At 39.6% G+C, this 14,349-nt stretch overlaps 1 protein-coding gene across 2 annotated transcripts in view; it reads left to right on the top strand.

Annotated features, from left to right (window-relative positions):
- Window positions 1-14,349, top strand: part of Corin (corin, serine peptidase) — a 208,662-nt gene that overhangs the window by 178,427 nt on the left and 15,886 nt on the right. For both annotated transcript variants that reach the window (XM_087582498.1, NM_182473.2), the window contains 4 exon segments: window positions 6-135; window positions 10,050-10,163; window positions 13,804-13,853; window positions 13,997-14,171. In XM_087582498.1, the coding sequence (XP_087438624.1) occupies window positions 6-135; window positions 10,050-10,163; window positions 13,804-13,853; window positions 13,997-14,171 (469 nt within the window).

A 14,349-nucleotide genomic window follows, 5' to 3' on the forward strand; every position in this document is an offset into this window, starting at 1 on the left:
CTCAGTGACCCTCTCTAAAAATGGGAACTCCTCCTCATTCCTGACTGTTCACAGATCTGCAAGAGATCACCACGTGTGTGCTGATGGCTGGCAGGAGACGTTGAGTCAGCTGGCCTGCAGGCAGATGGGTTTAGGGTAAGGTCAGTAGTGTGTAGCACTGATGAGGTTTTCAGAGGGCTCTGTGGATGTTAACAGTAATATCTTCCTTGTGAATGATGGAGAACTGGAAAATAAGAGCTCTCCAAAGCCCTTGAAATAAATCCTGTGTGAGGAACTTAATTTAATTCTAGGCACCTGCTCTAAAGAGTGTGGGCTGCAAACCTGTTATGACGAAGTCTCAAAAGTAAAGGAACTAATTGTATTTTTAGGCACTTGTGAAATGGAATACGTTCACTATTTATAAATGCATTAAGATGGTCTCCTCTGCGAGGCCTGGATGAAACACTTTTCATACCCCTTCCCTGGGGTTGTTGGGAATTTCTTTTTAAGAAATATACATTAATTAAAAATAAGACAAATTGGGGTTGGGGATTTAGCTCAGTGGTATAGCGCTTGCCTAGCAAGCACAAGGCCCTGGGTTCGGTCCCCAGCTCTGAAAAAAAGAACAAAAAAAAAAAAAAAAAAAAGAAGGAAGGAAAGAAAGGAAGAAAGAAAATGAAAAAAATAAAACCAGTTGAGAAACAGAAGTCAAAGCTGCTGGTATTTCTATTTATCCTAAGTAGCACAGGAAATACACACCAAGGAGAGGCTCAGCGTTTTGCGTTTTAGTGGAATTAGACCCACCCATTTACATACCCAGAATGGAATGGAGTGTACACTCGCTGTTTTGTGAGGTGTTCTGTTTCAGGTCATTGGACCATAGAGAGTAATCCACACACAGGATGATGTATACACATGTAGCTGTTACATTATTATATGGCATTTTGATTTATTATGCTAATGGTATATGTGAGAATGGAGTATACGTATAGAAATGAGAAAAAGAAGAAGAGATCAGGGAGCCATGCGATTCTAAAACCCAGAGCTGATGGCATTTCCTGGGGTCCACTGAGCAAATGAAGATGTTTACAGTAACGAGCCATTTGACTCAGCAAGAAGCTGCATATTTTTGTTGCCCAAGTTTGAAGAATCATATCACTGTTAGCATCTTGTGCCCTTTGCTTCCGTGTAAAGACCCCCATCTTTAGAAATTTGAGTAGCTCCTACTAATTTATAATAGAACTTTAATCTTTTCCAGCATTAGAAAAAAATTGTAACTGTCATGATCCATTAAATTATTGTCCATTTTCATAATTTCTCTATTGTGTCTAAATGAAATGGGATATGATTTTGATTCAATAAATGAAAACCCCTTGAAAGTGCTTATCATGGTTCTCTCACCAAGACATAGGGGCATTGCTTAATAGGAGAATTCAATTACATACTGAGACTTCGCTCTATTGAGGGTTCTGAGGGTAAGTCAGACCTGAAAAGATTTACAAGGACAAAAGTTTTGACAAGCCACCTAAAATATAATTGTTGAACCACAAATAGAAGACCTCTTGTCTTAAATGTCTTACTTCGTTTTTCCGTATTTCTTGCATATTAGATTTTTATTGAGCTAAAATCCATGGGACAAATTTGACGATTTCAGTGACACTGAGCACAGTCACAATGTTTGCAGCTATTGTCTGGTTCCATAACATTTCTAGCACCGCAAAAGGAAACTATGTGGTCATACATAGTCACTGTCACTTGCCTTCCAGATGTAGTAAACCATTCATTTTCTCTCCACCTCTACACATTTCACTTCTACTCTGGATGTTTTAATAAGGAAGCTTATAGCATGTGATCTTTTTGTCTAGATAATATTCTCAACTCTCCGTGTTACAGTATGCACAATGTTTGTAGCTAAATATTTCATTGAATTGTTATACCCCATTTAGATCACGTGGTACACTTCCAGTGTTATACCACATTCAATTATCCCCTCGGATATTTGGGTTGTTTGCATTTTTTATTGCATATGAGATTTATAAATAATTCCTTTAACCATATATGGCAGCGAATACCTGCAGTCCCAACACTCAGGAAGCAGAGACAGGAGGATTGCTTCAAGTTTGAAGTCATCCTGCTGTGAGCTTCAAGGGCAGCTAGATCTACAGAGGCACTCTGAAACACAAGCTCACTTATTCTGTTTTCTCTCTTTCAATGACTCCAAGGGTGATATGTTAGTATTTAGGATATTTAATGCGCTAAAAGACATATAAATGTCTTCACTTTTGATAACTCTTATTTCACTGACAGGCCAGGAGAATATGAGGTAGAAATATAGTCCATGGGCGATAATTACTGACTGAATTCTTGGATAAATGAGTAAATAACACCAGGTCGTCTGGGAGAGCTTCTGTTCCCTGGGTCTCTAGACTAGAGGTGTTGTATAAGCTGATACTTCTGTTACTGATGCCGCAAACAAGCTCCACCCAACATTTTAATCTTCCAGTCAAAGTCCTTGATCGTGGAATCTTTCTAACCATGATGGGTCTACACTCCAGGTAGGAGGGGAAAGAAACTGGCTTTCCTTCTTGGTTTTCAGATTGGAGTGCCCCTTCTATTGGCTGGCCTTTAACTTTCAGGCATATTCTACTTCAAAAGTCGAATCTTAGAAGCAACCCTTAGCTAGTTGTGCTTACCCTCCATATTCTATTTCGTTTTGTAGAGTATGTGCTTATGAATGTTGATCTAAACTAGACTAGAGGATGCATAGGGGGACACCATCACTGGGCTCGATGGTGTAGTAAGAGAGACATATGGGAGACCAACAAAGGACATAGGTTTCATTTTATTATTTGACAACGACACAGACTTAGAGCAGAGCTTACAAATTTCCTATTTAAAGTACATAAAAAATTATGTTCAGCTCTAATCCTTGGGAAGATTCATTCTGTAAGCACAGTTTGAAAAAAGGAATATTTAGTATTCAGAAGTAAGTCACACTTCCTCTAAAAGGGTAGAGGACTTCATTGACTTCACTGGGTGGTTTATAAACTACTTTTTATTAAAAAAAAATCACTTCTATGCCAAATTGTGTGTTTTCCGGGATTATACAGTAATATTTCTGGTAGAGGCAGCTGATTAAAAAGATGGTCATGGGCTTTATTTTCCAGACATGGATTCTATTATCCATGTTTTAGAGCAAAAATGGCAGACCCGTAATTAAGTGTTTGTCCAGGTGAAAAGATCTGGTGTTTTTGTTAAAATTGGAGACTTACTTTCATCTGTAGGTTGTTCCAGAGTTCACCCCAGCCTAGAAACACAATGCTTTGCTGGTTGGACAAAGGCATAAGTCAAGTCCCCGGATTCTTTTGACAGCACAATGTCTTCTACTTGCAGTATCCGAAACATATGCACATGTATTTAATGAACAATAAAATCAGGACTTATTCAGCCCTCTAATTCTTGCCAAATGCAGGGTTGAGACATCTGGCATTTGAGGATAAGTTTAGTGGGACAGGAACTTCTCTGTCTCCTGGCTCCACAAGTTCTACCTTTACCAAATGTGAGTTCATCTGGAAATCCACGTCTGGGATCTATTTGATTGGCAGAGTTTCTTTATGGAGTTAGCTGTAATCTGATTTTTTTCCCCCTTAACCTTTTAAAGTTAGTCAAAAGGAAAAAATATGTCTTTGGAGAATGTTTCTATATTTTGGGCAAAACCACAGTCAAAGACACCAGGTATTATGTGACCTAGTAGTCCCTAGTATTCCCTGTAAGGTTTATGTTGTCACCGCCTCCCCCTGGATTTACAGGGAAAGAACTGTTTACTTCAAGATGGTGGCCTTATTCACATGAAACTTGGAAGCTCTCTGTTCCTTACACTGGAAAGTCTAGCCCAGGATGCTGCTCTCATGCATATGAACATTGAGTAAGCATCTCCTGATAGTTACAAGGCTTCAAAGGTTGGGATATAACTTGGTAATCACAGAATTAATGCTTACCCTTAGCACTATTGTGGTGCTTTTTACCAAACTCACAGAGTTACAAAATCGGCACCGACTTCAAGATTCTTTTATCAGCCTCACCCCACTCTCCCCCCAACCCCCAAAACACATGGCTAGTAGCAGCCGATTTGCTTACAGCTCCTGAGGACTATTAATGCATTTCTGCATCTGTGGAGTTTTCTACAGAGTACATTTCCCATAAGTAGAATCATATAATATCTGCTTTTGTGTCTCCTTTTTTCCATTTAGCATAGAGTTTCATAATAAATAGTCAATTGTAAGCTTTTGTATGAACGTACAATTTCAAGTTTCTTGGGCATTAAATACTGAGAAATGCAATTGCTATAGCCAATAGTAATTTATATTTAATTTTTTTGAAGTGCTGCCAAACTCTTTTCCAAAAGGGCTATCTCATTTTATACTCCCACCACCAATATATGAGTTATAATTCCTTTATATTCTTGTCAGCTCTGACTGCTAAGTACTTTTTTGATAGCTAGCCTAGTGGGAATGGTATGATATTTTCACTGTGAAATGTTATGGATTTGCATTTCCATAATTGCTAGTGATATCCAACACATTTAAAAAAAAAGTCTTCTGTTTCTACTTTAGATTTCCACAAAAAGGTAGAAGAACTCTTTATACTTAAAGATTCATTTATTTTCATTTTGTGTGAATTATGCTTGCTTGCTTAAATGTCTGTGTACCATGTCTGTGCTTGGTGCCTTGGAAACCAGAACAGGGCATTGGCCCTGGAATTGGAGTTAATAGAAGTCTTGACCACCACTTGAGTTCTGGGAACTAAACTGGGTCCTCTGCAAAAGCAGCTAGGGCTCTTAACCACTGAACTGTCTCTCCAGCCCGATAATTCTTTTTTTATTAATTTTCTGAAAAATGTATGCATGTGTATAATATATTTTTATCACATTTACTCTTCATTCTCGTTTTTGTGTTTTTGTGTTTATGGACTAGGGAAAACCACCCCATATAACATAATCCAAGTTTTTCGTTGTTGTTGTTGTTGTTGTTGTTGTCTTTGTTTTTTTTTTTTTTACTTCTTGGTGAAAATGCCTACAGTACTGAGTAGATGTTTGCTTGTCTAAGGGAGAAGCCACATGAAGCAATCCCATGGAGTACCATGGCCTTCACAGAGCACGTTTATGGCATTTCTGGTACTCTGTGCTGTACGCATAGGGGATTAATTTCTTATACAGTCCTAAGAGGTTTGTGGTTCAACATCAAGGTGGAAAGAAAATCTAGAGTGTAATGTGTGTATTTATAGTGTTCGCTAGAATGTTGTATTCTGAGTAAAAGAGAATCATTTTCCTGAAAATGTATACCTAGGAAGAGGATTTGTTTGTTTGTTTGTTGTTTAAGTTCTTCCATGAATCTACGTGATAGCAACTTTGAAAACAAGGAATTTTGAGATCTATGAGCAAACTGAATTTCAAAGCCTGTTAGTTGAGTCTGTGAATAATTTAGGAAGTGGAACTTCTCAGTGAGGTAGAGAAAGTCGCCATTATTGACTGCAGTGGAATGAGGCAGGATCCGGTCAATCAGATTTGTTCCCTCTCACATTACACTGGGTTGTAAACAAGTCATAGTTAAAATAGATTGCCACCATGAAATGGTGGTCATGCTCATCATGAAAACCAGCTTCCCTGAGGTCTCCAAAACCAAGTAGGATCCAGTGCTAGTTTTCACCCTTTTAGTCTTAACCCCCGTAACAAGACCAACCATGAACCATGAAATTCAGGAGCAGGAATGACCGTGGCTCACACAAATCCACTGGGATAGCAGATTCCCAGGGCATTCCAGTGGTTAGAGCATTGATTCGGACATGCACATAGATGAAACCTGAGAACATGGTACAAGTTAAGTGACCTTCAACATTTGGCCCAAGAGGACTTGAATAGTTCCTTCCTTCCTTTCTTCCTTCCTTCCTTCCTTCCTTCCTTCCTTCCTTCCTTCCTTCCTTCTCTCTCTCTCTCTCTCTCTCTCTCTCTCTCTCTCTCTCTTTCTCTTTTTTGAAATTTTTATTGGATTTTTTATTTATATTTCAAATGTATCACCTTTCCTGGTTTCCTGTCCATAAGCTCTCTATCCCATCCCCCCCTCTTCCTTGTTCTATGAGGGTATTCCCCCACCCATTCCCCCACCCATTCCCCCACCCCTTCCCACTTCCTCACTTTGACATTCCCCTACCCTGGGGGGTCAACCCTTGGCAGGACCAAGGGCTTCTCCTCCCATTGGTGCTCAACTATAGAAAGCTGTTACATACCAGCATCCTTTTGAAATGGTAGTGGGCACTCCCAGTGATGGCTGAGTTTCTAATCGTAGGTCTTCTTCCTGTTGTCTTTTAAAAAATACCTCCAAGTCAGCACATGTATACTATCTTATCTCAAAACCATATGTCTTTATTATATTACAATCTGGACAGAAAGACCAGTTCTTTTATTCTAGCATTGTATAACCTGTTATACCTTGCCCACCTTAAAGTTTTTTCTTTGCTAACTAAGTATTAGACAAACTTACCTGCTTACTGCTACTCTAACACTCCAAATCCCTTCCAGTGAGACAGCTTTCCATCCTGCTCTTCCTGCCTCCAATTCTGATCACTCACCCCTAAGCCCACATCGTCTTGTCTCCCACATGGATGAATCAGAGATGCTGTGGGGCTGGGGCAGCCTCCACTCTACTCTATTTCTTGACTGCATCTTTTTTGAAGCCCTTATCCAGTACCTCAAATAGCTTTTGTAAAAGAATTGTTTGTCTGTTTCTCTCACTGAAATAATAGCTATTAATTTCTTGTTTCAATTTCCATTTTTCTTTATTAACTCAGCTATCCATTTTGATGTCTGCCCGAGTGCACCATTCATTTAAATTCTCTTGAAGTAACATTTGTTTTGGGGTCCCAAACCATCTGATAGCTAATACTACTTGTTTGAACATGACTGGTTAATCCCATCTCATAAACATAAATCAAGTTTACTTTTCATGTCCTCTTTTAACTTTTTTACATTACTCAAAAGCTAGCAAACAAAGGGCCATGTAAATTCCTAATCCCAGGGCTCAGTAATCTTTTAAAATATTTCACTTAACGTCCCTGGTATCAGGCAAACCATTTATCTGCATTCTCCTGCTTTGAAACACACGGCTCTTCCTTTCCACGAACCTGTTTACTTTCCATCTATCCCTGGAAGACAAATGAGGTCGCGTCTTTGAACATGACCTTCTCTTCTTGGCTGAGGTGAAGGTACATTAATCAAAACCAGATGAAAGTTCCGCACTCCCAGGTCCTTAGGAGTGGTCGGAGATACCTAAGGTTCTTCAGCAAGATGTGTGTCAGTTGGTCCAGGGGGAAACGTCTTTTCCTTTTGGTCACAATGTTGATCGAACACTTACTTTTTATTGCTATTCGAGGCCAGTGCCCCAACTTGTAGGAAAGTCAGCCGAGGACAGGAAGACCATTGCTCCATCTTCCTCCCTCCCACGATGCAGAAAGGAGTGGAGATCAGAGCTGCAGAGTCGAGGGCATTAGTTCCCCAGCACCAGCCCTCTGAAAGATGAGCACATCCCTCTGTAGGCTGAGGTCACCCCTACTCTGACACTCAGGTACTACAGTGCTGGCATCCACACTCAGCTGCTGTGTTGTTCTGTGGTGGCGGTGGTTTTTTTGATACAGTACTATATTAAGTCCATTACAATGTAAAGTTTTCTCAATTTTGAATTCTTTATCTAGAGAGCCCCATGCTGTTTAGATTTCCTACTAGAATCAAGTTGTGTGCATGTTTAGAAGCATTTTCTATGCTTCCAAAGTCCCTAAAGAAGGAAGGAAAGGGCATGTGACAAGACAAGGCACTTTCATTACAGGGTTAGCTTTAACTCTTGTTTCCAGGCTCCTAAAGAAAGGAATGGCCCATTGAAATGGAAACTGGTTATCTCCAGCCTTACACGACAATAAGAATAAGCCAAAAAGTGAGCGTTTACTTTAACACCAAAATCAAGGTGCTGTTCATAAAATGCTCGAGTCTTTATTTGCTAAAAAGTAAAAGTGATGCCCTAAAAGGTATCAAAAGAGAAATGGGGTTTTTCCAACAAAATATCCTGAGAGACAAAGAATATAGTTACACGAAAAAATACCTATCACTTGACACAACTTATTCAGTTATTTAAAACAGGTTTATTATCAAATAGTATTTTAATTTATAACATTTATATTTGACTGCTGTTTGTAACTTAAATGTTCTAAATACTGTTATTAATGTTCTAATAATGTTCAATATATTTAATTGATAGTTATGATTGGTAAACACTTTACTTCACTTATAATTTTGTAACTTTTCATACTGAAATTGATTACTCTGCTTTTAATATTTATGAGATGTGAATACCTCGATTTAATGCTATAAGGTCATACCTCTCTTCTCTGTCCTTAAAAGTGATTTTGTCATTGTACCTGTAGATCATGCCCAATATAATTATTATATTCCACCTCTGACATAGACAAACAGATTGTAAGATAAGAAAACTGTCCATTTTCGGTTGGAATTTTTAATTTATGGTTTACTAGAAAGATAGACTTAGACGTCATGCCTACTTGAAATATTTATAGTGAAGAGAGTTGTGCTGTAGCAAGTATAAGCTGAGCTGTCCGAAAAGGAATGACTCAATAGTAGTGTTCATTTATGTTTGTCTGAAACCCATTAATGCCATTCTGTCAAAATCTTAGCTTGTTCTTTAGTTTGATAAGTAACTTAATCAGCCTTCAATTGTTTGTCTTGTAGTAGGCCTGGAGTCATATAAATTTTATCTATAAAATTTTATCTTATCAATAAGATAATGATATGATAGGGTTCAAATAATATTTGGGAATCTGGGTTCTGAGGATTCTCATGGAACGGTTCTATATTCTCAACAGGATACTTGTACATTTCCTACACAAGCATTTGCACTGAGAACAAACACTAGGGTTCTTTTTCCCCAGCAACAGACACACTGGGACAGAGTTTATTGTTGTGGGTGTGTGTAAGCCATTGCTGCTCTCTTGTTGCCTAGGGCCAGGGTTCCTATCTTTTGGAGACTTGTGCACATTGGTGTGTTTAAAGTAAGCAAGTCCAGTTAAAACTGAATCGTGGGTTATCTGATATCATTTACACACAAAGCGCACTGATAAAGATGGAGCCAGAATGGGCTGTCGTCTAGTGATCTGATGACTGTTCCTGCCAGAGTACTATGGGATGGGACTGGGAGATATGGCTCAGCAGTCAAACGCTTGACTAGCGTGAGACCTGGGATCGATGGCTTCCCCAAAACAAAACAGAATGTCATTTCAGAACTCTTGAGTAAACTTCGTCATCTCATTTCAACAGCGGGAACAATGACACATTTGTGGATGTCTTCTGCAGCTGCACAAACCCCCAAAAGCAGATTTTTAGGTGAAATACAGTTGGCTTGCTTTCTACAGGAGATTATTCTAGTCCTGTGGATTCACTGTGTGTACTAGTGAGTCCTGTGGATTCACTGTGTTTACTAGTGAGTCCTGTGGATTCACTGTGTTTACTAGTGAGTCCTGTGGATTCACTGTGTTTACTAGTGAGTCCTGTGGATTCACTGATTTTGTCTAGTAATGAGCCGTAGGATAGGACAGCATCACCAGTGTTGAAGGATTTAGTTTTGTGTACAAGGAACATCAGAATTCAAGGAAAACTAATTTTTTTTAAAATAACAAGCACTCTCTTTTGCCTAATGATGAGCTTCTCCAACTTTCCATTTGATGTAACTGAGGTATAGGCTAGTTGTGTTTCTTCTTGGAAGCTTGTGAGGGAATGGTAAAGCACACAGTGCTTCATGGGACCTTTCCCCAAAGTAACTAAAGGGCCTGGCCCTTTTCCTAACTCCCCCCACCCACTAATCATGCTCCAGCCAAATCCTCCTGAATAAAATTCTTTTCTTGAAATATTGATTTATGATGTGATATATTTTTATGAAATCAATCCTAAATAATGATAACACCTGTTCAAAGATCATTATACTTTGAAGATTTACCCAGCATTTCTCTTATATTAGAGAACCATCTGTGACTGAACTGGTCCAAGGGCAGGAAGGCCAGCAGTGGCTGAGGTTGCACTCCAGCTGGGAGAATCTCAATGGGAGCACCCTGCAGGAGCTGCTGGTGCACAGGTAAGAAACCCCCCCACGGCAGCCATGTGTGTGCACATTACAGAGTCAGGGATGACCAGGGGGTGTTTCCTCTATTTCAAACAAGCAAACACACTTGCCACACCAGTAAATAACTTTCACAGAATATCTGTTACCTTTTACATTTGAACATTAGTGGACTCTTTAGAGACAGGATGAATTTTATTTTGACAAATTTCATATTTAGTCAGAACGACAGGACCCATTATGTTAGAAGAATGTCTCATTTTGAGGTGAACTCTCACATCTGTAGTTTCTACAAATACTGTGTGGGACTAGTTAATGGAAAATTAAGTTAGAGTCTGAGAAGATAATAAACACAAATCAAAACTAAAGTCAGGTAGCTTTGACTTCTCTTTTTTTATTTTTTTAATTTTTTATTAAAGTGAGTATTTCTTATTTACATTTCAAATGTTATTCCCTTTCCCGGTTTCTGAGCCAACATCCCCCTAACTACTTCCCCTCCCCTTCTATATGGGTGTTCCCCTCCGCATCCTCCCCCCATTACCGCCCTCCCCCCAACAATCATGTTCACTGGGGGTTCAGTCTTAGCAGGACCCAGGGCTTCCCCTTCCACTGGTGCTCTTACTAGGATATTCATTGCTACCTATGAGGTCAGAGTCCAGGGTCAGACCATGTATAGTCTTTAGGTAGTGGCTTAGTCCCTGGAAGCTCTGGTTGGTTGGCATTGTTGTGCATATGGGGTCTCGAGCCCCTTCAAGGTCTTCCAGTCCTTTCTCTGATTCCTTCAACGGGGGTCCCGTTCTCAGTTCAGTGGTTTGCTGCTGGCATTCGCCTCTGTATTTGCTGTATTCTGGCTGTGTCTCTCAGGAGAGATCTACATCTGGTTCCTGTCAGTCTGCACTTCTTTGCTTCATCCATCTTATCTACTTTGGTGGCTGTATATGTATGGGCCACATGTGGGGCAGGCTCTGAATGGGTGTTCCTTCTGCCTCTGTTCTAAACTTTGCCTCCCTATTCCCTCCCAAGGGTATTCTTTTCCCCTTTTACAGAAGGAGTGAAGCATTCTCATTTTGGTCATCCTTCTTGAGTTTCATGTGTTCTGTGCATCTAGGGTAATTCAAGCATTTGGTCTAATATCCACTTATCAATGAGTGCATACCATGTGTGTTTTTCTGTGATTGGGTTACCTCACTCAGGATGATATTTTCCAGTTCCCTCCATTAGCTTTGACTTCTCTTAAATGATGACGTATTAAACAAGTTCCTCTTCTTTATGAATGGGCTGAAAGAGGAATGTAAGGAAGGAATGGATTTCTTTTAAGATTTGTTTTAATTTATGCATATGCAGGTGAGAACAGATGCTTTGTGGTTCTTGAGATATAATCCACCTATCATTTCCATTTTGTAGTCTGATAAATTAGCTTGCCTTTTCTATCACTCACCATTGCTAGGCTGTGGCCTTTGAGATAATTGTTTAAATATTCTTAAATCTAACCCTTCATTTCCTTGACTGTTAAAATAAGATAGTTTTAATTAAGGAGTTTATTTTAAGGAATTAATGGGTCATGAGGCCAGAGGGGTCCCAGAACTCTGAGGGACAGGCCTCCTGATGTGACTTCTGAGTATATAAGCCAGGTCTTCAGCTAGAGTTCTGCATGCCTTGAATGACTGAGGCTCCTTATTTTTATTCATAATAAGATCATTTTTGTGGCCCATCCACTGGCTCAAAGTTAAGGCTTCATGCATGCTAGACAAGCACTTTACCACTGAGCTTTTCTCCCTGCCCACGGAATGGCTTCTTATTTGACACATTACATTACAGATACTCGCCAGGTGGTCTTAGCTAGATTGACCCATTACACTTTAAGAATCACAAAGAAAAAGGGAAAAGGTGATCCTTCACCCCTCAGGAAATCTGAAGACTTCCTCTTGGTCAAAATCCGCCCCCAAATTTCTAATAACTTTGTCAAATGAAGTACTTGCTCTAAACCAATGACCTAAGTCTTTCAACACAATAACGTTCCTGTAAGCTGGAATGGGAAAAGCCTTTCCCAGTCAAACAGAGGAACAGAGGAACCATTCTCCTTTGGGGACTTGTAGACCTGGCTCACTGACTAAGTGAGATGCTATGTAACAAGTTTGCTACAAAGAGTACAATCTTTATGACTCTCTACACAAAAAGTGTAATTTTTTAAAATGTAATAACTAAATTTACCACTAATTTTTGAATGTCATTTTTATATTAGGTCTGGGGCTAATCTCAGGAGTATAAAATTTAATGAAAGTAAAGAAAGACATAATCCCAAACAACTTAAATCATTTGAGTACAATCAGAGATTAGAAGGAAGTATAAAACATAATTTCAGATATCAAGGGGACAAGGCTTAGAGAGAGAGCTCAGTTGATAAAGAGTCTGCTGTCTAAACATAAACATAATAAACCCTGGTTAGTCACACTAGGAATAACAAAACCAAGGGTCTAGGGAAATATGACTTTAGAGTGCAGGAGGTAGAAAGAAAACTAGACTTTTATGTGTTGTATAATTAATCTTTTGCCAGTATTTACAGATGACTAAAAACAAATTCATTTTTAAAAATGAAAATACAGTACATTTTCAAAAGGGAAGATTTATGGTGTGTGGAAGTGGTATATATATATAAAGGTTGATTTCTTTTGATAGGAGAAATCAAGGATTAATAGTATTTTTTACAAGTCCCAAGTGTTTGTAATTTACATGATGAAAAAAACTTTTGATGGATGGAAAATTATTTGCTGACTACCATTTAACTTAGCCTAAACTGAATTCTTTTGTTCAACCACGCGCGTGCACACACACACACACACACACACACACACACACACACACACACACACACGAGAGAGAGAGAGAGAAAGAGAGAGACAGAGAGAGAGACAGAGAGAGAGAGAGAGAGAGAGAGAGAGGAAGTTTGCCTATGGTTTTGTACTTAGGGAGGCCAGTAAGGCCACTTCCAATTATGAGTGCCTACTAGTTCTAGCTGTGCCCCCTGGGATTATAGATAATAAATTCAAGCTCACTTTGCCCTGTCATCTCTTCTTTTTTTTTTTTTTTTGGTTCTTTTTTTCGGAGCTGGGGACCGAACCCAGGGCCTTGCACTTCCTAGGCAAGCGCTCTACCACTGAGCTAAATCCCCAACCCCCTGTCATCTCTTCTTATAACCACAGTTTAACTTTGATAATCTGGGCAAGATTTTTTTTCAGTTTACATATCCTTCATCCTTGATCTTCTACTTTAAAATGTAGAGTAATATTTTCTACCTCTCAGTCCATATCTCAGGGTTTTTTGGAGGATGGAGGTAGGGAGGTATCTGGCCTTTCATCCTTCACCATAGATTCTGTCAACTAAGATGATGTAAGAAGCTTCATGATAAGAATTTCTCTTTCCACAAATGTGACATCTTGTTACGATATCAAATAAAGTGAAACAGGTAGTGTATATGCTTCCAAAGTGGTCTCCGACCACACCTGTGCCCCAAGACGTCTTGCTATAAGACAACTGTACTCGGAGAGTATGAACTCCTCTGATGGTGGACCCTATGCTTCATAACATGGATAACGTGCTTCAGGTAAACAGTAAGCATATAACTTAACGCTATAACATTTTATGTTTCCAAACCCAGGCGGTCCTGCCCAAGCGGAAGTGAGATTTCCCTTCTGTGTACCAAGCAAGGTGAGATTGCTGGTGTTGCATGGGATAAGACATTAACTGTGCTGGCTCCTGGGAAACAGGAGCAGTTACACAAGACAGCCAGAGCTCAGCATCTACTTGGATTTGCAAACGATTCATGGACTATGATTTCTGATCCCTGTTAGACTGTGGTCGCCGCCCTGCTGCCCGAATGAACAAGAGGATCCTTGGGGGTCGGACTAGTCGTCCTGGGAGGTGGCCGTGGCAGTGTTCTCTGCAGAGTGAACCCAGTGGACATATCTGTGGCTGTGTCCTCATTGCCAAGAAGTGGGTCCTGACAGTTGCCCATTGCTTTGAAGGGTAGGTTGCAACGATTCATTTTACAATTGCCTGGGTTTTACCACTTGGCACTTGGGAATTCTCAGTGGTGTATGTAACTTCTTGAAGTCATTTGAACTCAATTATCATAGCCATTCTTATTCCCAGGAGAATGAAAAGAGTCTATCAGTGGAGCTCTTTCTGCTCTTCTGATCTTCCA

Source organism: Rattus norvegicus, chromosome 14 (assembly GCF_021556685.1).
Source record: "Rattus norvegicus strain SHRSP/BbbUtx chromosome 14, alternate assembly SHRSP_T2T, whole genome shotgun sequence".
Classification (NCBI taxonomy): Eukaryota; Metazoa; Chordata; class Mammalia; order Rodentia; family Muridae; genus Rattus; species Rattus norvegicus.